Consider the following 22,430-nt stretch of genomic DNA (forward strand, 5'->3'; position numbering starts at 1 on the left):
AATAGACATCGCTACCTTGAAGAAAACGACTAGGTGCCACCAGTGTAACGAGCTGGGGCATTGGAAACGCGAGTGCCCCTACAATGTAGAGATAGGAGAGCAAGAGATAGAGGAGGAAGAGGTCCAGAGCGCACCTACAAGAGGGGTAACGCCATACCAAGGAAAGGTGCTCAAAGGGGGGGGGGCTCCTCCCCGAGCCCAGTTCCCGCAACCTCCTCGAGTAGGGAGTATGGGTAAGACCTATAGACAAATGCCCCTGTTTGTGGAAGGTGAAGAGTGCTATTATGTGGACCCATTAACCGGACAGAGAGTGGAAAGAGAAGACTGCACCCTTGGGGCAGCCTTAGAGGTAGATCAGAGGGGACCCTATGTGGAAGCAGAAGTAGCAGGGTGCCCTACGACATTTCTGGTGGACACAGGAGCCACTAGATCCACGATCAGATCAGCTGCAGTTCCAGACCTGCCCATGTCCGGAGAGACCATACAGGTGGTAGGGGTCGCAAACAGGAGAATAACCAGCCAATTGACAGAACCGGTGCAGGTGAAAATAGGGAAGTACAGTGATGAGCACCAGTTTGTGGTTTGCGATTCAAGCCCTGTGTGTCTGCTAGGAAGAGACCTGTTGTGTAAATTGAATTGTACTATATATTGTACACCTCAGGGAGTGGAGGTATTGACCAATGATGATGACGCAGATTTCAAAGTTGCAAACTCTAGAATATGCGTGGAATTGTACCCTACTTTGACAGTGGATGAGCTTCCCTGGGACTTGAGAGAGACAGTGGCATCAGAAGTATGGGATTTCACTGGGGAAGAGATTGGATTGGTCAAAGGGGTGGACCCAGTGAAAATAGTAGTGAAACCGCATGCTGAGTTCCCAAGAACACCCCAATACAAATTGACTCCAGAAACGATTGCAGGCATAAAACCCGTGATCGAGTCCATGATTAAACAGGGAATACTGAAAGAAATCGTGGGTAGTCCATGCAACTCCCCGATTATGGGTCTGCAGAAACCCAATGGGAAATTTCGGATAGTACAGGACCTGCGAAAGATTAATAACATAGTCGTTTCATGTTGTCCAGTGGTACCGAATCCATCAGTGATACTGTTTCAGATTCCATTCCAAGCTGAGTGGTTCACTGTGATCGATCTTTGTCAGGCTTTCTTTTCGATCCCTTTGGACGAAGATAGCCATTTTCTTTTCGCATTTAAGCTGGAAAATCGCGTCCTAACATGGTGTCGTATCCCTCAGGGGTATACAGAGAGTCCATCGATCTTTAACCAGCTTTTGAAGAAAAATCTTGAAAGTCTAGTGCTGCCCCAGAAGTCAGTTCTGGTCCAGTACATAGACGACCTCCTTGTGGCGTCAGAAACAGAAGAAGCTTGCAGGGAAGACTCCATTGCTTTGTTAAATCACCTAGCTGCCAATGGGCACAAGGTGTCCCCGGGAAAATTGCAGTACTGCCTGACAGAAGTGCAGTACTTGGGACACAGAATTGAGAAAGGCAAACGAAAGGTGTCACCAGACAGGATAGAGGCGATCATGAAAATGAACGCGCCTAAGACACAGAGAGAGGTCAGGATGTTCCTAGGGATGGTGGGTTATTGCCGACAGTGGATCGTGAACTTTTCACTGAAAGCAAAGCCCTTGCAAAAACTGACGCACAAAGAGGTGAGTGATCCGGTACCATGGGACAAAGACTGTTTGATGGCGTTCCTACAGCTGAGAGAGGACCTGTGTCGTGCTCCGGCATTGGGAATGCCTGATTACAATAAACAATTTTTTCTTTACTGTTGTGAGAGAGAAGGTTGTGCGTTGTCTGTGTTGGTCCAAATCCATGGGAATGCCCGTAGACCAGTTGCTTATTTCTCGGCTACTTTAGACCCAGTAGCCGCAGCGTTGCCCGGATGTCTCAAATCCGTTGCTGCAACGGGTGTCAGCATTGAAAGATGTGAAAATATCGTTATGGGGCACCCGTTAGAGGTGTGCGTGCCACATTCTGTTGAACTGCTAATGACCAGGACCAAAACACAGCATCTGACCAACAGCAGGCTCACGCGCTATGAGCAAGTTATTCTTGCTGCAGAGAACGTGACCCTCAAGAGATGCTCTGTTTTGAACCCTGCTACCTTAATGCCACTTCCAAATGATATTGATGATGATGATGAATGTACAGACCATGACTGTCTCGATGTGACTGAACTATGCACCAAACCCAGACCCGACATCGTAGATGAGCCACTGACCGACCCAGACGAAGTTTTCTTTGTCGATGGCTCATGTGTAAGAGACGAAGTTGGGCAATTGAGAGCAGCTTATGCTGTTTGTACAATTGAAGGAGTTGTGGAAGCTGGGTGCCTGGAAGGAGTACACTCCGCTCAGGTAGCCGAGATTATTGCCCTGACACGTGCTTGCTTGGCAAGCAATCAAATTCGAGTCACCATCTACACCGACAGCCAGTACGGGTTTGGGGTAGTTCATGATTACGGGCAGTTATGGTCTCAAAGAGGGTTCATGACTTCTTCAGGCTCTCCCATTCGCAATGGAGAGTTTGTGCGCCTGTTGTTAGAAGCATTGCAATGTCCAGCAAGTATCGCAGTTGTAAAGTGCATCGCACATACCAGAAATGAGGACTTTGTTTCGAAAGGCAATAGATATGCTGATGAAGTTGCGCGGTATTGCGCGGAACAAGGTTACTCTTTCACAGAGGTGGATGTGGGTGGAATAAATGTAAGAACTGAATTAGCCATGATACTGGAAACTGTTGATACTTGGGATGAACTGTCAATCATGCAAGAAAATGCTCCAGATTCCGAAAAAGAAACATGGGAAAGGGCAGGATGTGTAATGGGTGAGACTCATTTTTGGGTCTCAGCAGACGGCAGAGCAGTGTTGCCCAATGAGATGGTGAGTCCAATGGCTAGACTCATACATGGTCCCGTACACTTAGGGAGAGATGCTATGCTGAGAGTGTTTAGACAGACTTGGTACAATCCTAAGTTTAGAATAGCAGCAGAAGCAGTGTGCCAGCGTTGTGTGACCTGCCAGCAGCTGAATGTAGGGAAAAGAACACCAGTTGCACTAAGTCACATAGGAAGGTCTGGAGGTCCATTCAATAGAATGCAGATAGACTTCATTGAAATGCCAAGGTGCAACCGCCTCCGCTATGTCCTGGTGGTTGTTTGTGTGTTCTCCAGATGGGTTGAGGCATACCCTACACGTAGGTGCGACACCCTCACAGTGGCTAAGTTACTGCTTAGAGAACTTATCCCTCGTTTCGGGGTGCCGGCCTTTTTGGAATCAGATAGGGGAACACATTTTAACAGCGAGCTTGTGAAGATGATTTGTGTTGCACTAAATATTGATCAAAAGCTACATTGCAGTTACCGACCAGAAGCTTCAGGAATTGTGGAACAAATCAATGGCACGATCAAGTCCAGAATAGCTAAAGTTTGCTCCTCAACGACTCTGAGTTGGCCTGATGCCCTGCCATTAGTTCTCATGAGCCTTCGTAGTACCCCAGACAGAAGAACAGGGTTGTCACCACATGAGGTGTTAATGGGGAGAGCAATGAGGCTGCCATCTATTCCAGCTACTGCACTGTTAAATATCACAGATGATATGATCCTGGACTATTGTAAGGGGCTGTCTGACGCCATGCGTTCTGTGTCCCTTCAGGTGCAGGCTGCAGAGGTTCCAGCGTGCCAGGGCCCTTGCCATGACCTGTATCCTGGGGACTGGGTCCTGGTGAAGAAACATGTGAGAAGAAGCTGCTTGGATATTCGTTGGCGTGGGCCCTACCAGGTCATCCTGATCACAAGCACAGCTGTAAAGGTGGGAGGCCTGCCCAATTGGATCCACGCGTCACATACGAAAAGGGTTCCAGCACCTCTGGAAACAGCTCCTCTCTCGGATGGACGTCCAGCTGAGGACCAAGAAGCCATAGAGGGGGCTAGTCCAGCTGTAGAGGTGCCCGCGGAAGCAGGGAACGAGTCTGACCAAGCTGAGGACGGTCAGTACAACAGCGAAACTGAAGACGCTACAGAAGGAGAAAGTAGCTGGGAGTACGAGTCTGATCCTGACAGGTCTGAAAGAGAGCGAGAACAGACCAGAAGGAGAAGGAGTAGAAGGGCACGTGGAGAAGCTAATTGGCCGCAAAGAAGGAGCTCTAGCCTGAGGTCAACTCCAGAAGCAACCCTTCCTCCGATATCAGAAGACTCAGACCCAGAAGAAGGTGCTCAGGGCGCTGAGGCACCGGACCGAAGAAGGTCAAGAAGAGTGCGTGTGCCTAACAGAAGATACTCCACACCTGAGTGGACATATCTGGCGACAAATGTCTGTGAAACCGGAGACAGGGAGGATCCGAGCGGTGGTGGTGTCCAGTTCTGAGCCCATTATCACCGTGGAAATACGACTGTTGGTACCCGGTGTCGAACAAGAAGGGTCACTAACATTCGTGCTCCCCAGACCTCCCCGCCTCAGCAAGTTAAAACATATGTTTCTTACAGAATTGCAATTCCCCGACTTTGGTACAACGATAACAGCACATGAAGAGCACACTCTTCGCTTGGAAATATTGAACTATGCTATTGAAGCTGCAACCACAAATCTGATAGTTGACTGTTAAAGGACTTTGTAAATAAAGCAAGCAGAAAAAAGAAGATTACCTAGCGCCCAGGAAGCAGAGAATTTTAGGGAATCCCTTGAGTTGATGGAGAAGGGCTAGGGTTGTCTTTTTGAACTGTTAAAGGACTTTTTGCGAAAAAGGCTGTCAGCCTCCAGCTGTGTGGATTCTAAAGACAAAAAGGATTGAAAAGAGACTGTAAAGGAACGAGAGTAAAGGAACTTTTTGCAAAGATAAAGAGAGAGCTATAATATCTGACGAAATGGAGGCCGGCACCCCGAACCGCAGAGCCAAATGTATAATAGGTACACTAATAGTAGGAGTGATAATATTAATAGCTTTAGTGGTAACAATCTCTTATGTAAAGGGAAATGAAGAAGAGGTAAAGGTAACTGATGTGAGTTCTGTAGTAACGCTTACACCTATAGTTGCTGGTGAGAAAAGGGAAAACACTCAAGAGAAAGCGTTATTAGCTGCAGAAGCCCGCAGGTTACATGTAGACGAGTCCCAAGGAGACTTTAGGTCAAATGCTTATGCTAAACTCTTGTATGAATACGTGGATGCCATGGAGGTTAAGGATTGCTACGTCTGCATGCAGTTGCCTGCGTCTGTAGATGAAGGAATTCGCTATCATCACCTCCCTCTGACATATGGCATTACATGTAGCTTATTGCTTAGTATATTTTATGAGAGAGATAGTTTTGAATACTATTTCTCTAATTATGATTCAGTGTTGCCAGAAGTCCCGAATTATAAGCAGATGAATAAATGGGATTACTGGAAGAGTGAAGACAGGTTGGCCAAATTCTTCATTCCTTGGATTACCTTAGATACTTCACATGCCCGTAGAAATAATCTGACATGCAAGGTGTCAGAAGTCGAGAAAAAGTTCATAGGGCAGGTGGATGATCGTTACAGGAGACAAAAGATTTTGAAAAAATCAGGACAAGGGAAATTAGATTGGACCGAGGAAGAGAAGTCCCATAAGAGAAAGGGTAGTAGTGGTCCAATAGCTTTAGATAAAGCGCAGAGAGGAAAGCTATGTCTTCACCGAGCCAAAACGTATTATGAAAATGTATACGTGGGTGAAGTTGACTGTGAACATGCTTTTAATTTAGAGTACTACACTAAGGATTTCCTGAAGGGAATGCAAGTGATTCCAAATGTGTATTTTGTATGTGGAAGAAATGCTTACGTGAGACTACCTGACAACTGGTATGGATCATGTTACTTGGCAATTGTCTTCCCCAAAATATATCATGCACAAGACTTAGTGATCATTGAGGGTCAGACATCATCGAGGGGAAGGAGAGATGTAGGTGATGCCGAAATGGTTGGAGATGTCTTTGGAGCTATGTTCCCTCTTTTGGGAATAATCCTTAATGATGTTAAAATTAGACGATTGGCAACAGTTGTCGACAGGTTGTCTGCCAGCACTGCTCAGTCCTTAATGCTGGTAGAAGGAGAGATGCAATCGATAAGGGCTATGGTTCTTCAAAATCGGCTTGCATTAGATGTCTTATTAGCAAAAGAGGGCGGAGTCTGTAAGGCTTTGAAGGTCCAGGAATGTTGCACTTACATTCCAGACCTTTCGAAGCCCCTTGAGAAGGTTATTAAGAACATAACTAATATACACAAGGAGATCGAAGACTTGAGTAGAGAAAATGTCTGGGAAAAGGTGGGCCACGGAATGAGTACAGTTGGAGGGTGGTTTTCCGCCTTAGGCAAAAGCTTTGTATGGTACATCCTAAAGCCTATCATCATAATATTGATCTGTGGGATAATATTGTGGGGATTGGTGAGGGTATTCAAATGGTACAGAGCAAGAAGGTCAGAAAGGGCCCAAAGAGAGCAGCTGCAGAGATTGGCTGCCATACAAGATAATCAGTACAGGAGCCTGAGAGCTCTGGAAGCGCAGAGAATGCCAGCAATAACTGCAGTTTAAATGTTAGTGATGACCCCGAGAGGTCATCAAAGGGGGGAACTGAGAGAGCGCAAACTGATTTAATTGTATGAGTACATCACACTTACCTGTAGTAAGCACAAATCATGAAGGGAAATGCCATGAGTGCTAATAGTATCTGCAAATATATTCTGAATGTATAGCTAATGTAGAGATTTAAGTAGAAGTGGAACTAATACAGAAATGTGTGACATTATATGACTTTATTAGATGTGATTATTTTTGAATCCATGTCGTGAAGCTGATAAAACATAAGGTGGTATGTGGTTAAGAGCAGAACGTGGTAGGCCTCAGGGCCAGAGCTGGAGCTAAAAGGGAAGGTGTTTCTTTTCACGACACAGATTGTTTTAACGTTTTTGGTCATTGCATTAATGGGCCATGATTTATAGTAATGTTTACTGAATAATAGAATAAGAGTTTTAACATGCTTTAACCAAATGAAGAAGTTGAATGCTATAATCATAATGAGAAATATTGTAGGCCTGAAATGTTTTAGCATTGATTTACACGTACATGTCTGGGCTGAGAAATGTTGCAAGCCTTTTTAGAAGTCTATGAGAGTTGGGTTCTTGGCGGCAGATATCTGTCTGCAACAGGAAAGGGGGGATCCAATTATAAATGAATGAATAGAGGTCTGTTCAGTGGACGGCCTAGACATGGAGGAGGGTTTTGGAATGTTTAAGGGGTATCAGCGGGCCGGAGACGAATCCGAGAAGCAAGGTCAACTCTAACGTCTGAGGCCCAATACAAAGCATCATGGAAAAAGCCTGAAGTTGCACCACGTGAGAGGCGTTTCGCAAGGGGCGTCTCAAATGTTGTTGACTGTTTTTGTATTAGGGACAGCACCCCTGGGTGGAGTTAGAGCAGAGACCTGAGGACCCTTTAGAGAGCGGATGGGTAGGCAGAGAGGGGTCATGACTGGAGAACTTTAGGTTTTCACCAAGAGACTTAGAGTGGGTGACTTCCCTTGGGGGTCATTCATTGCTGACACCTTTGTTAGGTTGGGATTTGGTTAAGTAGGGATACCATCTAGAACAGGGTAGGGACGCCTAACCTGTGTTTGTTTTCCTCCAATCTAAATGAAGGAGCGATATGCGTCTATGCTGATAGCTTTGCTATTTTTAGAACTTGTGTTAGTGATTTCTGTTGCTCGTCTGAGGGCTTTTCGAGAGCACATGTATGTAATTGGACCTGTGTATCTCGTGAATCTCATTCTGAGATGTCTGTATTTGCAGCTCATTATATCTTTACAATAAACTTTTGAAACCTAGAAGTTGTCCGTGATCTTTGAGAGTAGAGTCCTTTATTGGGTGAACTAACTTGCAGATAGGTGTACTGTTTTCTTCCAAGACAGGCAACAAAGGTTCAGTCGACCAGATCGAGGTTTGGGTCAATAGATATAAGGTATCGATCAAAATCTCGCCCTTTCAATAACATGGTCAGGGACATCACTGATGACATCACTGATGACATCTCAAATGACATCACTGATGACATCACTGATGACATCTCAAATGACATCAGACCGAGAAGACAGGCCAAACTGGCATGCACAGTTAAGAGTGCCACCAGTTCTCCCCCTGTTCCCATGACGTCCAGCCCCGCCCACCCCTAAAATAAAATGATAATAATGTTGCGTTATCTTTTTATTTTTCCTTTTCCAATTGCTCACTGAGCAGTTGGGCGACAGGTTTCTAGAGGTGGTACAAAGTGACAAAAATGTTTGCACACATTTGTATTGGCACATTTGGTGGTGGTGCGTTCTGTTGTTCTTTGTGCTACTGAGCTTTTGAGCTTCAGTGTTGCTTTGTGATGTTTTATACTGTGGTTGTTATGCTGTGCCATGTTATGTTTTAATCGTTTTGTTCTGTAGTTTTTTTGTATGCTTTTGTTTTATGTTCTACTGTTTACTTTAGGTATGTCCACAAATGCTTCTACTTGCCCAACGAAAAGCAGTTATTGCTTTTAAAGGTCCCATGTGCAGCAACCGTTTAAACGCTCCAAGGTGGTAAAATAGCGCCAGCTTGTCAACAACATGCGCTCCAAAACAGTGGCAGACACCCCTCTTCAGTTAGCACTTTAAGCGTTTGCTTCTTGTGATAAGGCCCCTCGTGTTATCTAATACTACATAACTACTGCTTTCGATAGTTCTTGGCACTCGGTGATATTTGGTTTTCTTGCCAGCTCTAGTTGTGCTCTCTCTGAGTTACATCTGTTTCATCTGTCAGTTGAAAGGTTTAAATAGAACGCCCTTAAACTGCTGATGTAAAGAATAACTCAAATGTACTGAAAGATATTCGGCGCTACAGGGAAACGATTCAAGCGGCTTCTGTTCGCTTCTGTGAATCTTGAGGTCAGGAGGGATGGCGCGCGTCACTGGTCACAAGTCTGTAAACATTGCAGTTAATCGAAAGTTATTGTACAGTATGGTTTAAACACATATACTGTTTCTTCTTTTGCACGATAACATTTAGAGGTGCATACACGTGGTGCGTAGATTCGTCAGAGAAATTAAAAATAAAAAAAGAGAGAGAAGAATAAAAAATAAAAATGTCCGTACTGCAAGGCAAGCGTTGAAGCCTTTGAATTGTCTATGCCCTGCAGTAATGTTACGTGCAATTTTCGGAATTGACAGTCACTCCACCCTCCTCCTTCGGTGGGTGTAACTTTTTTGCTATGTCACTTAGGCTGCCCAGCCCATTGAATACAAAACTGGAGAACCCCCGAGTGTTTTTTATCTTCACATCATAGCCCTCCAGAGCCCAGGAGTGCAGCATGGCGCCGCCCTTTGCCACTAACATGAGGTTTAAGTTCTCTTTCCTGGCCATCACCTTTCAGGTCATCCTTATAATTTTGTTTGCTATTTTTGTCACCTATGACACCCCTCACCATGACAACCATAGGAATAGTACACACGCAGAAGAAGACGAGTTCATCAAGCTGTACCCATGTAAGTATTTGTTTTTGGCGTTTATGTATTTATTGGGAGCTGTATAAAGCGCTGCGAGGTGCCTAGGAGACTTTAAGGCGCTATTACAATAAAGATTATGTGGATTGTTTAGAACCCACTATTTTTAGATATACCTAGGTGAACAACCCTTCCTGCAAAAAAGCGCTAGGAAGCTTTCGACGTGGTAGGACATGTAATGTAGTAATGCTGGTAACTTCAAATTTTGCAGTATTTTGCAGTTTGCTGACACTGGACAACGAGACCGTGATACACTGCCTGCCTATCGAGCGCTTGTGCTCGACAAAGCATTATTATTCTCGCTGAAGAAAGGGCTTTTGGAAGTGACCACGGAGAGCATCTCGCGGAGGTAGTTGTTTTCGTCCCTCAGAGGCGTTCTGAGGCAGAGTTGTTTTCTCTTTGGAAGCGTGTAACGGTTTCCGAGTCCGGACGAGGCGCTATCTTGTTCTCCAAGACACAGCGCATTTAGGGCAGCTCCTTGTCATCCAGCTGGCGCGCGCGATATGACTCCCGCTTCTTGTAAATGAACGCAGCTTGTTTCCCGTGCTGGAAATACTGGGAGTCACCGAGTGCACAAAAAGAAACCCGAGGCAGCCCGTGACCAGCACGTGGCAATTTCAGGCGAGGCTCCGGAAATGTTTTTTTTAAATGGGACATAATGCTTCGTATTGCAACACTCCAGTACACAATCATCCTGCACATTACAATAGGCTATTATTTTTCTGTGACAGTACATCATGAACATGCAGATAAGAAAGTGAGCCCTCAAGGGTATATGGGATTATCAGCAGCATGCAGGTAACTCACTGAGCTAACTTGCTGACACAGGAGGTACCGAGAATTCCTCATACAAAGAGCCTAAAAAGTAGCTGATGGCTCCAACCTACTGACTTATTGCTGTGCCGGAATGGCAGCCCATTTCGTATGTTTCTAGTTAAATAATGGAGACAACATTCATATTTGGCCACTCTAAGTACTGCATTAGGGTTGGCTTCCTGAGTCAGTTAATAATATGTGATTCTAGAGAAGATGAACTAATGTACCTACCGTACGAGCGTCACTTTTTTCCGTGAGACGTTTTCCTTGAACATCACTACGTAAATGTAATTCCCAAAATGGGGACGGCACTTTCGAGCACATCCTTCATGGCGAAAAAAAAGCGCTGCATTCTTTCTTTCAGGATCGCATAGCCCGCTGTTACCATTTATAGGGATAGGGAGGGATTTAGGGTGGTGCGACCGGTGCAGCTGCACCTGGCGCTGACTTAGGCGGGGGGAGGGGGAAGTTTTGGGGGGGGGGGCTGTGTTTAAAAATAGCAGTTTCAAGGCGACAATACAAATGTCAAGATAATTTTGGTGATTAATGATACGGCTGGTGATAGATCGGAATTTTGTCTGGTGGCAGTTTTGACTAATCATAAAGAAGAGTTAAGGTATACTGTGCCTGCTGCTAAGAAAGTGTGCCATGCAGATCACAAAACCGAGTGTGAGTGTACTATGAGTAGCGCTTTAAAAAGTGAAATGTATGTCAGAGACGGCCCTTGGAGACAGGGCTATTTATTTTGAGAGGGAGAGTACCGGAACTTCTCAAGAGAAATGCTATACTTTTAATTGGAGAGTACCGGCACCTCTCGGAAACAAGCATGTACTCTGTTACAGAGTACCTGCACTTCTATTTTTACATTTCAAGCACTGCTTGGAGAGGCACTGTTGGAGAGTGGTAGTGAGGGAATTTCTTAAGAGGAGGTCATGGGACAGTTGCACGGGCACCACCAGCGCCAAAGCTGGTCCTGGGGCAATGCCCTGCTGTCCTCTGTGTCTGGAGATGCCCTGTTTGTGCAGGAGGAACACCCACATGACTCACCCTTTTCTCTCTCCATAACTCGTTGTACACCTTGGCCAAGTTCACCCCACTTCTCACTGAACTAAATTGTTTTTTCCTTTACTCCTGCCTTCTACCACTAGCTGCCATAGAGTAGTTCTATACGCTCCTAAATCCTAGCTCTCTACCCCTTCCATTTCCATCATATCACCACCTACCCACTACTACTACCACCCATACCTACTCCCTGATTCGCACATCCCTACTTATGCTTTATACCTTTACCCGTGCCTACATGCTATTCCTCTGCCGTGCATTACATATATCCTAGAATCTCTGCAGTACCGTGCAGACCTTCTAACACTGCGAGTGCTTCTATGCCTGCATACACCTTTGAGGCTGTAACTCTACACACACCCTTAGTACCACTGTCCCTATTTGTACCCTTGCGCTTGTATACCTACCTCCACCCTATTGCCTCTAACTCTATCCAAGTCGCCCTTCCTATTCTTGCAACCTAGTACCTTAACCTTACTTTTACCCTAGTACCTCTGCCCCGCCTATGATTGATGCCTTCATCCCTTCTTTATAACCATTGCCACTAGAGTTAATCGATTTTTCAGCTGCAGGTTTTTCCACATAACTTTGACATAATTATGAATTGACTGCATTTGCTATATAATCTATCATCCGCTGTATAATCTGCAGATTTTAACAAAGAAATAGTTTCTGGCTCAAACGTTTCGAAAGTTACTATAAAAGCAGCAAAACTTTGTGCAGTGAAGGTTCCTTCACAAAGGTTGGCAGGTCATTTGTCTGTTACTTATTGCTGTATTTGGGTGTTTTACTGGCACTAATGAGGTGAACCCTTTGCCCAGACAGTGTTAACCTGTGTACAAATTCCAAAATAATAAATAAAGTATTACTATGACTAAATGTGGTGCATTGTGCCACACATTTTATCTTTTCTTGCTGCATAATTTAATCAGCATTGCCCAGTGAAGGCTCGCATAGGGCGTGCTGATGAGCGGTGAGGTGGGCGGGGAGGGGCAGAGTGGGGGTGTAGTAAACTCGGACATACGACAGAACAGAGGAAAGTAATTATTATGTTCCTCCGTTCCGTCGTATGTCCGAGTGTTCTACCCCCACTCTGCCCCTCCCCGCCCCACTCACAGCCCCACATCACGCCCTATACGAGCCGCCTCTGGCATTGCCACATGATTTCTTCCCTTTCCACAGAAGTCCAGTGGCCCTGACTATAACCTAAGCCCTCCAAACCTGCCCATGCCCTAGTACAGCTTCCCTTAGACTGCTACCCCATATCTGCCTGTACCTTAGTATCTCTACCCCAGCCATACTTTAGTACCACTCATCATTGATCCCATCCCATTTCCTCCTTAATATTAAGTAGTGTTTTTTTAAATCCACCAAACTGGAGTTGGATGAACCTAGGGTCATCAGCTTTTTGATCACCATTTCTGTGATTCTCCCAAGAAATCGAGGCATTGAACAGTAAATCTTGTATTTTTACACTTTACACATTGATTACATTACATAAACTAGTCCCATCACATTGAGTGAAATCAATAATATTTAAATTAGGTTCATACCTTTTTATTGTAGATATCCTGAAAAACATATTGAAAGATTTTTCTGTTTGGTAGTTCAACTCACTCATCATTCTGTTACTCTTATGTATGACTGCCATCTTTTTAAATGTAAACTAAGTAAGTATTAAACAAGCATAGATTTCTCCACAACAAGTGCAGCTGTGGCTTGCACAGGCAAACACAGCGAGGTGGAGCAGGGGCGTGGCGGGGTGGAAGTGGGGGGAAGTCGACAGACGGCGGAATAGGTATAATTAAATGAATAAATAACACCTATTCTGTCATCTGTCAGCCTCCCTCCCTGCCACGCACTGCCGTGCCCCACCACCCCCATTGCCCCAACGCGCTTACCTGTGCCGGCCACCGCTGCACAAATGTGGAGGAATCTGTAATCGTAAATCTCACTGGAGGGGAGGGAAGATGGCATTTCCAAGTGTCTTGAGATGGAAGTTCGGAAATCCCTACAAACATGTAAGTTTGCATTCATTCTGGAACTCATTTTTGTCCCCTTTACACCCTGTAAATGGTTGGAGACTTACTCCACTTAAGTCCCATTCAGAATATACCACCTCAATATTTGGTGGGTGTGTAGGATAGGGGCTTTATCCACAGGGAAACAATGCATCCGCACAGAGGGCTCTGCTCTTTCTGTGCAGACTTTTACCATTATGAAGAAATCTCCCCTGGAGCAACAGTAGATTTTTATAAAACGTCACTTGAAATTTACAGTAGTAAGGCTGAAACCCACCACCTGGTGCAGCTTTCTGAAAAACTACCAAGAATGTTAACGAACAGAAAACACACTGAATAGTATGTTCAAGCAGGGGCGTGAATCTCTGCCCATTGCTTACATTTAGTTTCATAAATGGGGCCTTTGCGAGCTTCGGAAATTGCAAAAATAGTTTTTCAATAGGAAGAGGGGCAGCCTCACTGATGGCATAGCATGGGTGGGGCCATAGGTGCAGTTGCCCCGGGTGCAGCAAGATATTTGAGTGTTATGACAAATGGATTTGAAAGTTATGGCATGGCACACTGATCTGAAGTGGGTCGGGCACATACTGCAATTCTGCCGTCTCTTGCAGAATGCAGGCATGTGTTTACTAGCAATGTACAAAGAAAGTCATAAAGTTGCAACTTTGTAAGTTTAAAAAAAAATCTTTGGGGTCAATTTACAAGGGTAAATTTAGGTGCAACCATTAGTTTGTGGTCAACTCTACCTGGTTTATACTTGCCAAGATTTGACAAAGGTTTGTGGTAGATGCGAAAGGTGTAAACAGTTTAACAAGCATAGATTTCTCCACCACAAGTGCAGCTGTGGCTGGCACAGGTAATAGTGCCAATATCGGCAACACTCCTCAGTTCTCATACAGCAACATACATAAATAAATCACAAGACATCTTGTTAGTGGAGAATAATGCTGCAGGTTTATTTGCATAACAAATATGCCAACATGGTGGGTTATGTTACGGGCGATCCAAGGGCAGGCCAGCCCCTATGCCGCCTGCCCGCCTGATCAGCCAAATTACACTGTGGCCGTCACCAATCGGTGGTTACCAATTTTGGGAGGGGCCACCCCTCTCATCAGTGGACCGCCAGTCCACACCCCTACTCACGCCCCCCAAAAGATGGGCGGAGCGTTCCAAGCAGCCATCGGTTGCTCAGGCCCACAACCTTCCATAGGACGAAGGGGGCGCCGTCGTACTTCCAGGGGACACACTTAGACATCCCTGGGTATCCTTTGCTTAGCACCCTTAATGTGCTGCTGCATGTAGTACCCTTCTGTACCTTGCAGGCTCTGGATCGCCCTGTAACTCCTCCTGCACACAAAACAATAAGTTAGATTCTTCCCCTCACCCTACTACCCTGTGGTCGTCCGCAGGGTGAGCGGTAGGGCGGGAAACAGCGAGACGGGCAGCGGTCAAGAGGCTGCACAGTGGGCAGGGGAATGCATTTGTACCCTTGCCCCCACCCTCCCCAATGGCTGGAAGTGACGCGGCCAGCTGACCCCATGGTCCCTAGCCCAGGGAGCCTTGTCTGCTGACTCCTGTGCCTTCCTGTGGCACTTAGGTGGCCGCCCTGTTGGAGGGTCCCCTACGTGGCCCCCCGGGCAGCCTTGCAATGCAGTAGGACGGCTGGCTGCGGGGTCGGAGACGGAATAGGTATAATTAAATGAATAAATAACAACTATTCCATCATCTGTCAGCTTCCCTCCCTGCCACGCCCTGCGCTGGCCCCCACTGCACTTACCTGTGCCAGCTGCCGCTGCACGAGTGTGAAGGAATCTGCAATCTCCAGTGAGATTGTAAATCTCACTGGAGGGGTGGGAAGATGGCGTTTCAAAGTATCTTCAGAGGGAAGTTTAGAAATTGATGAAGGGTGAATTGAAGCCCTCAGGGGTGTGGTCACGAGTTACAAACCATAAACCACCCTGCCCTGTGGTTTCGAGCCGTGGGCACATGTCACCGACGCAATACTTCACTGAGGAATAAGGAACAAGCAACAAAGGTTACAGTTGGGTGACATTTTATTGCACAAAACACATGTATTTCGATAAAACGCATTTCTAGTAAATATTCTTTAAGACAATCTGGCTTCACTCTGCCAGGAGTATATGCTAAATAGAGCTTGCCTCTAAAGTGCTGCGAGGCAAGCTGGAATGATCCATTGAAATCACATTTAAATCAGTTAGAGCTAGAATTTAAGAAGGACACAGAATACATTCTATGAACATATAGAGAACTTGAAACTTAGGGGATGAAACCTACTCTTGACTGCAAAGCTCTTAATGTACCTGTCAAGTGTGAGTGGAACAACGTTATTGCTTTGCAATTGCTATAATGTTTTTTAGAATAAAGGCAGAGCAGAGGAGAGGGAAAAATACAATTTTAAAGTGTCAGAAAGAATTAGAGCTTCAGCCAAAGGTGCATAGATAGGCTGAAGGAAACAACACAAGCGCCAGCGACCCAACGGGTCACTGCCACGAGGTCGTCTGTTGGATGGTCTGAGGAACAGATTTTTATACTCTTTCGCTGATGAACTATTGACATGAGGATGACGACATTACCAAGTGTCTGTACAGGACATGACACATTTTGGTCTTGTCTGGAACATTTTTAAGAACACAGAAGTTTCACCCACGCTATGTTTCTCAAAAGGTCACAGGAAGTTTGACCATGAATCATAATGAAATTGCACACCGATTGACCAGGATTTGCGTCACTTCAGGGAAATTTTTATAAAAAAAGGAGAAACATTTAGAAAGATATTGGTCGCATGTCTTAGTTACATTATGGCTAGCAACAGATACACTAATATGATAGATGACAGACGGCAAGTGGATCATCAGGTATTGCGTGATGTCTCTCTTAGCTCAGGAAGATCCCTGTTCTTGTGGTATTGCTATTCTTACAGCATCTTCGTGTGTGTAAGAGACGACGTGCAGATAGAGAGAGTGGGGGCCCAGGGGGAACTGGGCCTCACTGAGACGATTTGTATGAGAGAGACACTTTGGGGCCTATTCATAGAAAAAGAGCAGCTGGGACAAAATGGGTCAATTTAACAGATTCCTTTTTATGCTGGCTGGTGGGGGTCTCATGCTTCAAGGGTGGGCAGAATTGGCCTGGGGTAAAAACTAGACCCTGCATCATCTCCCCCCTTTTCGTTCATCTCAAAAAGAACGAAATTATACGTGCTACGTGTCAATTCTGCCATTCTCAGGAGGTGCAGGAAGTGCTACGGACATGTGGTGCTGGCTATTCAATTTTAGTACAATATCTCTGTCTCATTTAATCAGTATCTTCTGTATAGCACTGTGATCATAATACATTTATAGTCATTATAATGGCAGTAAATAGTGTTCAATACTGCTAGTAGCACTCATTATCATTTTTATTCTTTGTTCTGAAAGTCTTGAGGCATTGTTCCAATCGTTGGTACGTGTGGTTGGTGTGATTAGTTGGAAGAATGTCTTATTTTCTGCTGTACTTTAAGTCTTTTCAAAACTTAAACTGAAAAATTAAACAGATCTTCAGTGATCATTTCTGTAAACAGACAAAGTAACCGTTGGTGCCTGTCTTCAGGTAATTTGAGAGGTTTGCAAGCACTTCTATTACCTAGGCACTTTCAAATATGAAAAAAGTAGGGTGATGAAGACGGAAAAGATATCTCGTCACAATTTGCAGATTGAGGGGTTGGGGCATTTGAAGTTCCAGACGTCTTTAGGTGATGTATCGTTGGGGTCTGCTTACACTCTTTCTTCCTCTGCTGTGTAGCACATGCAACCCATCAGGATGATCTTGGGATAACATCCCCACTTGGTGCTTTTCATGGGGCGGAGTCAATGCTTTCTTTGTAGGAGAACCATGGATCAAGAAAGTCAGTCACTAGCACTGGAAAAGAACGTAGGAGTCCTTGGATGATAGTATCAAGAGGCCTGGCCTGCTCTTGTTTAACAGGGAGCTGCCTCCGTTGAGTTGTGCTTTCCTGGAGGAAGCCTGGCCTGCAGCAAGCAGGGATCTGCCTCTCCTCTAATCCATCTGGTCGTTGCTGGTCTGCTGGAGTGCACATTGTACCTGTGGGGTACCTTAGATGACACTCTTGATGCAAGTTGAGCTTGCCCCCCTTTGTCTGGCCAGGCTTCTGGTGTCCCTTCTTCAGGAAGGCCTTTCAGAACTTAACAATGTTAGTCGTTGTAGTGCCACTCATGGACAACAGAGCAAGTGGAAGTGCATCAATCCAGTCTGTGTAGCTCCTCGCCCCTTGCACACCCCTTCAATCACGTGTGAGATGAACGGTGGTCAATTGTCAGAACACAAAAGCATAGGCACTTAAAGGTGTGGAATGAACTCCTTCAGGAGGCATTTTGGCAAGAATTTATACATTGCAGTGCTTGGATCGGTGTACCAACACGTACTTGCAGTCTCAAATAGGGGGCTATGATGAGTCCCGGCACCAAGGTGAGATGAAGCAGTCCATTTCATGTGCATTTAACCTAAGTACCAGCATTTTAGAAAAACACAGTAACAATCTGATCACATCCTATAAGTCATAGACAATGAAAAAGACTTTAGGGAAATAGTACATCTCATTATCTTCTATCTTCATATCGTGATATCATGTGGAGAAGAAGCAATTTGAACCATTGTGTACATACAACCAGTTACCTCGTGATATACAGTCCTTGGAGGAGGTGTGTGCAGCACATTCTACAATTGAAACTCTTTTTAATAGCAACAGACCTTTCAATAAATGTGCTATTACTGATGCATGCTGTATGTTTGCCAGCTGACGTAAGAAGGGTGCTCCAAATGAAGAAAACAGCCTAAAAATTATATTGGCATCCCTGTGTTACATTGTATTCTTTTTGTTCACTAATGCAAAAGGCTGTATTATTAGGATGAGCGCTCTAGGTAAATCTTTGAAGCCCAGACTGTAATTTTGATACTTGTTAGGGTATAAAAATGTGTACACTTATTTTCAATATTTAGCAATGTGATGCTATGCATATTGCTCACAGGATGTTCCCCAATTAGATGCAAATATTTGCAGAAGCTTCAACGCAAGACCGATAATTCTTTGCTTTCAAAATAAAATGTTCACAAAACAGAATGCAAAAAATATTTCACCCAACCCAACATAAGGTAGGCACCATTCTTTGCAACATAAAAATAAACAAGCATTGGCAAATTCAGTAGGTCTCAAAATTATTTGTTACCCTCTTGGCTTTGTCAATGCACACCCATTATTGTAGTCCCTGGCTTATGTACTGCTTGAAAGCATTTTAGTACACTCACCTTCCAGTATAGGTACACAATATTTCCTGCAACTTTGAAGAACCTAGACTATACTAGTAAGTACTATTAGGGTGTAATAGGTTGCTGTGTGATGTGGTCAATTAATGCCTGTAAAATACTTCCTCCCCCTACAGCCAGTGGGGGTATCCAGGGCATGTTATTAACATAACATTTAAATGTACCTTGGGCCTGCTCATTTTTCTTCGCTCTTTCCTCGTCTGACCTACGGAGTATTTTGACATATTCAGCAGACATATTCAGCATCTTGGTCGTTAAGTAGACGCTCATACTGGGCCGCTGTACCAATACATTGGTAGCGGTATTGTGAATTAATTCAGGTAACCGTGAGAGAACTGAATAGTGCAATGAAGGATATGTGGGGGGGGTGCTGGACATTACGGAGATAAGGAGAGGTGGAGCATGACCGGTGTGGGGGGGGGGTAGCAAAAGGGAGTCAAGTGCCAGGATGGAATACAGTTCTCACCCCTCCTCTTTTGGCAATCAGTCTGCAGGCGCAAAATGAGAGGCAAAAGAATTTACTGGAAGTGGGCGAAGGGCAAGGCACATGTAGTCAGTTTGTAGATAACCATGAAGCACACACATAAACAGACAGAAAGCAAAAACAATGGAAAACTTATTTTTAGATGGAGGCAAAAAAAGTAATATCCTTCCCCGGGAGAAAAATGGAAGTATGACGTGTGCTGCTGCACAGCACAGAGTAGAGGGGGCATCTGGGGGACGAGCTGGAGAGAGAGAGAACTGTTAGTAGTGAAGGAGAGAGAGAGAGACTGTGGAAGACCGGTGTTTAATATCGTGTTGGGTGAAGTGCCATGCGGCGAAGTGAACCACTGTGGCAGGAAATTGTTGACACAGAGCACAGAGCACTTCCTCTTTTTGTGCGCGCAAATTGCAAGCTGACAAAGGCAGTAAGTCTCGCCTTGCCGTCCTTCCGACAATGGAAGGAGGGGTGAGAAATGAATTTGGGAGAGGCCAGGTGCCTAAAGGACATCGTTTAATTTTGAAAGCATGAGGAATAAAAAACCCTTAAATGATGTCTATATATAGGACAGCACAATGAAGATGAAATGACATTGTTATGAAATGAAAAAATGGAAACGAAACCGGAGTGTAAGGCAGTTATTATACAAGGAAATTACACTAAGGAAATCACACTGAGTGTAGGCACATCAAATCATTTGTCCAGGAATTAAAACCCTGGACCCCATACAATCCTTGAGCTGCTGAGGGAGTCTAAATATACAGGAGTACACCACAGAAGTGTAACGCCACAAAGTAACGGAGTTGAAAGGCAAATTTTTGAAACCACAGGAACCACTGAAACGGGTACTGTAAATTATAACTGGTATTTGCGAGAAAAAAACTACAAAGTGTGACCACACAAAGATAGAGATAGGGGGGGGGTCGAGGGTATTAATCCATTTAAATGCTCATTTCTGGAGTGCAAATCAACCTCATTCAAGTGCAAAGAATAATATTTTAAATCTATGGAAATACTTCAAAATGTGACCCATAATGAAAAACACACTACATGCTCATGTCAACCACCACTGCTCAGCAATTGCAACAAGCTTCTCCAACCAGTAGCTCTTGAGCTACTGGTAGCTCTCTATTATGTAGCTCACTTTACAAAATGAAAACCTATTTTGTCCTTTGTTGACTTAATGTATGTATATCAAAATTGAAAAACATATATTTGATAGAAAATATAGATATTTTCTGAACACGTAATGTTATTTTTGAAGAAACAATTTTCGAATTTGCCAATATATGTAAAGCTTATTTTTGAGTAAATTAATCATGCAGCATTGGGAGGCTTATTCCTCATATTATTTCTTTGGCGTTGGGGGCATTGAAGCTTTAGCTGCTGTTTATTACCTACCTAGCATTCCATGTTAAACCCCCCCCTGTTAAATGTATAAATGCAAGATATTCTTTTAAATGTATCTTTCCGGTGTGAACCACATTCTGCCTGGGCCACTCTTTCTTAGCTGCTATAATTGAGATCTGGTATAGGTCCCTCTACTATACCCTTAAGGGCACAGGGGTATATACTGTCTTGTAATTCTTCATTCTGTGCAGCAACCAGGGTGGTACTGGCCGAGGAGGAGAGATGCTATTTTATTGCTTGGGTGTGCCCTGCTTATGTATCTTTACCCTAGATGTTGGGAAAGTTGGGGAATCGATCTAGTGTTCCTTTCTCAAACACTGCCTGAATATTCTGCATAGGGCTTTTTGTTTTGGTAGTGCCGAATGAGTGGACTTACAACAGACTGCGTAGAATCCGATTATTCTGCGTCTTCTTCATCAGAGATGACAAAAAAATTGAATACCTGTCCCTCCCCTTTTGGCTATCAGTTGCACGGCGAATGACAGACAAACAACCACTGGGGAGATGGTGCAAACAGTGAGAGAGAATGAGCAGTCTAACAAAAGCTAAAGTAATGACACCCAATCCTCGCAGAGAGGAAATAAAGACAAGAAGAATGCCCGTGAAAGAAAACACAGGCCAGAGATGGAGACCACAAGGTGAAAACCTTAATGGGAACAAAATAATAATAATAATAAATAACGCACAGAGCTCATTAAGCGAGTGGGAAACCAGTGTAGCAAGAGTAAAATACAGTACTAATACAAATATTTGGTACAGGTGGATAAATATATACTTCCCAAGACTCGAACTTGGGGTTAAAAAGTACCTCTCAGGACCCACCCTGAGGCTGACCAAAAATGCCACTCAGGACCTCAAACCTGAGACTAACAAAAATACCTCCCAGGACACACCCTGAGGCTAACACAGTACCTCTCAGGACTTCAAACCTGAGGCTAACAAAAATACCTCTCAGGACTTCAAACCTGAGGCTAACACAAATACCTCTCAGGACTTCAAACCTGAGGCACCCAACAAAGCCACAAACCCTGTACCAAGACCACTGCCCACGTAACATATGTAAAAAGAAACCAACACGCTGTATCTGACAGGAAGGCAAAAAACTGTGACCACACAAGAAACATAAATATAGAGGGTACTAATCCTAGCCAGACAGACTGCTACAGTGCGTCAGGAGCCAGCAGAGATACCCCACAGACCCCGCCTCCAATCAGACACAATGTGCAAAGTAGTAATGTGTTATCAACCTAGAATATGGCAAAGAACAAAATGCAATGGTACGTCAAACCATAATGCGAAAATGGAGAACTACGGGAGACTCTAACTCCGACCCCGGACACAGAGGCTCCGGCGGATACCCTGCACACAGACTCTAACTGGAGAGGGATCAAAAACCTAGAACCACTGACGCTATAACCATCCCCTCCGGACCGGAACCGGCAGGGCAAACAAGAGTGCAAAACAGGAAAACCCCCAACCTTGAAAGCACAACTGTTATGAACCAATAAGCAGCAGAAAAGCCGATACTGGCCTCTGACAAGAAAGTGACAAATCGTGACCACACAAAGGGACAGACATTTTGGGTTCAAATCATGACCAGAGATAGCGCCGCAGGGACAGGTGACAGCCAGAGACAGTCCACAAAAGAGTCAGTCGCACCCCCAGGCAGCAGAGACCCAGGAAATCCAAGGAAGTACAAAACCCCTGGTCTTACCCGTGGTCTCTGCCCCAAGGAGCGGCG

General features: G+C 44.7%; 1 protein-coding gene across 1 annotated transcript in view; it reads left to right on the forward strand.

The window, feature by feature from the left end:
* The first annotated feature begins 9,327 nt into the window (after positions 1-9,327).
* RHAG (Rh associated glycoprotein) overlaps positions 9,328-22,430 on the forward strand; it is a 260,401-nt gene continuing 247,298 nt past the window's right edge. Inside the window, exon 1 of the mRNA XM_078647599.1 lies at positions 9,328-9,541. Within this exon, the coding sequence (XP_078503725.1) occupies positions 9,367-9,541 (175 nt within the window). The 5' untranslated portion in view covers positions 9,328-9,366. The remainder of the gene's footprint in view (positions 9,542-22,430) is intronic.

The sequence above is a fragment of the Lissotriton helveticus genome, chromosome 6, assembly GCF_964261635.1.
Source record: "Lissotriton helveticus chromosome 6, aLisHel1.1, whole genome shotgun sequence".
NCBI lineage: Eukaryota > Metazoa > Chordata > Amphibia > Caudata > Salamandridae > Lissotriton > Lissotriton helveticus.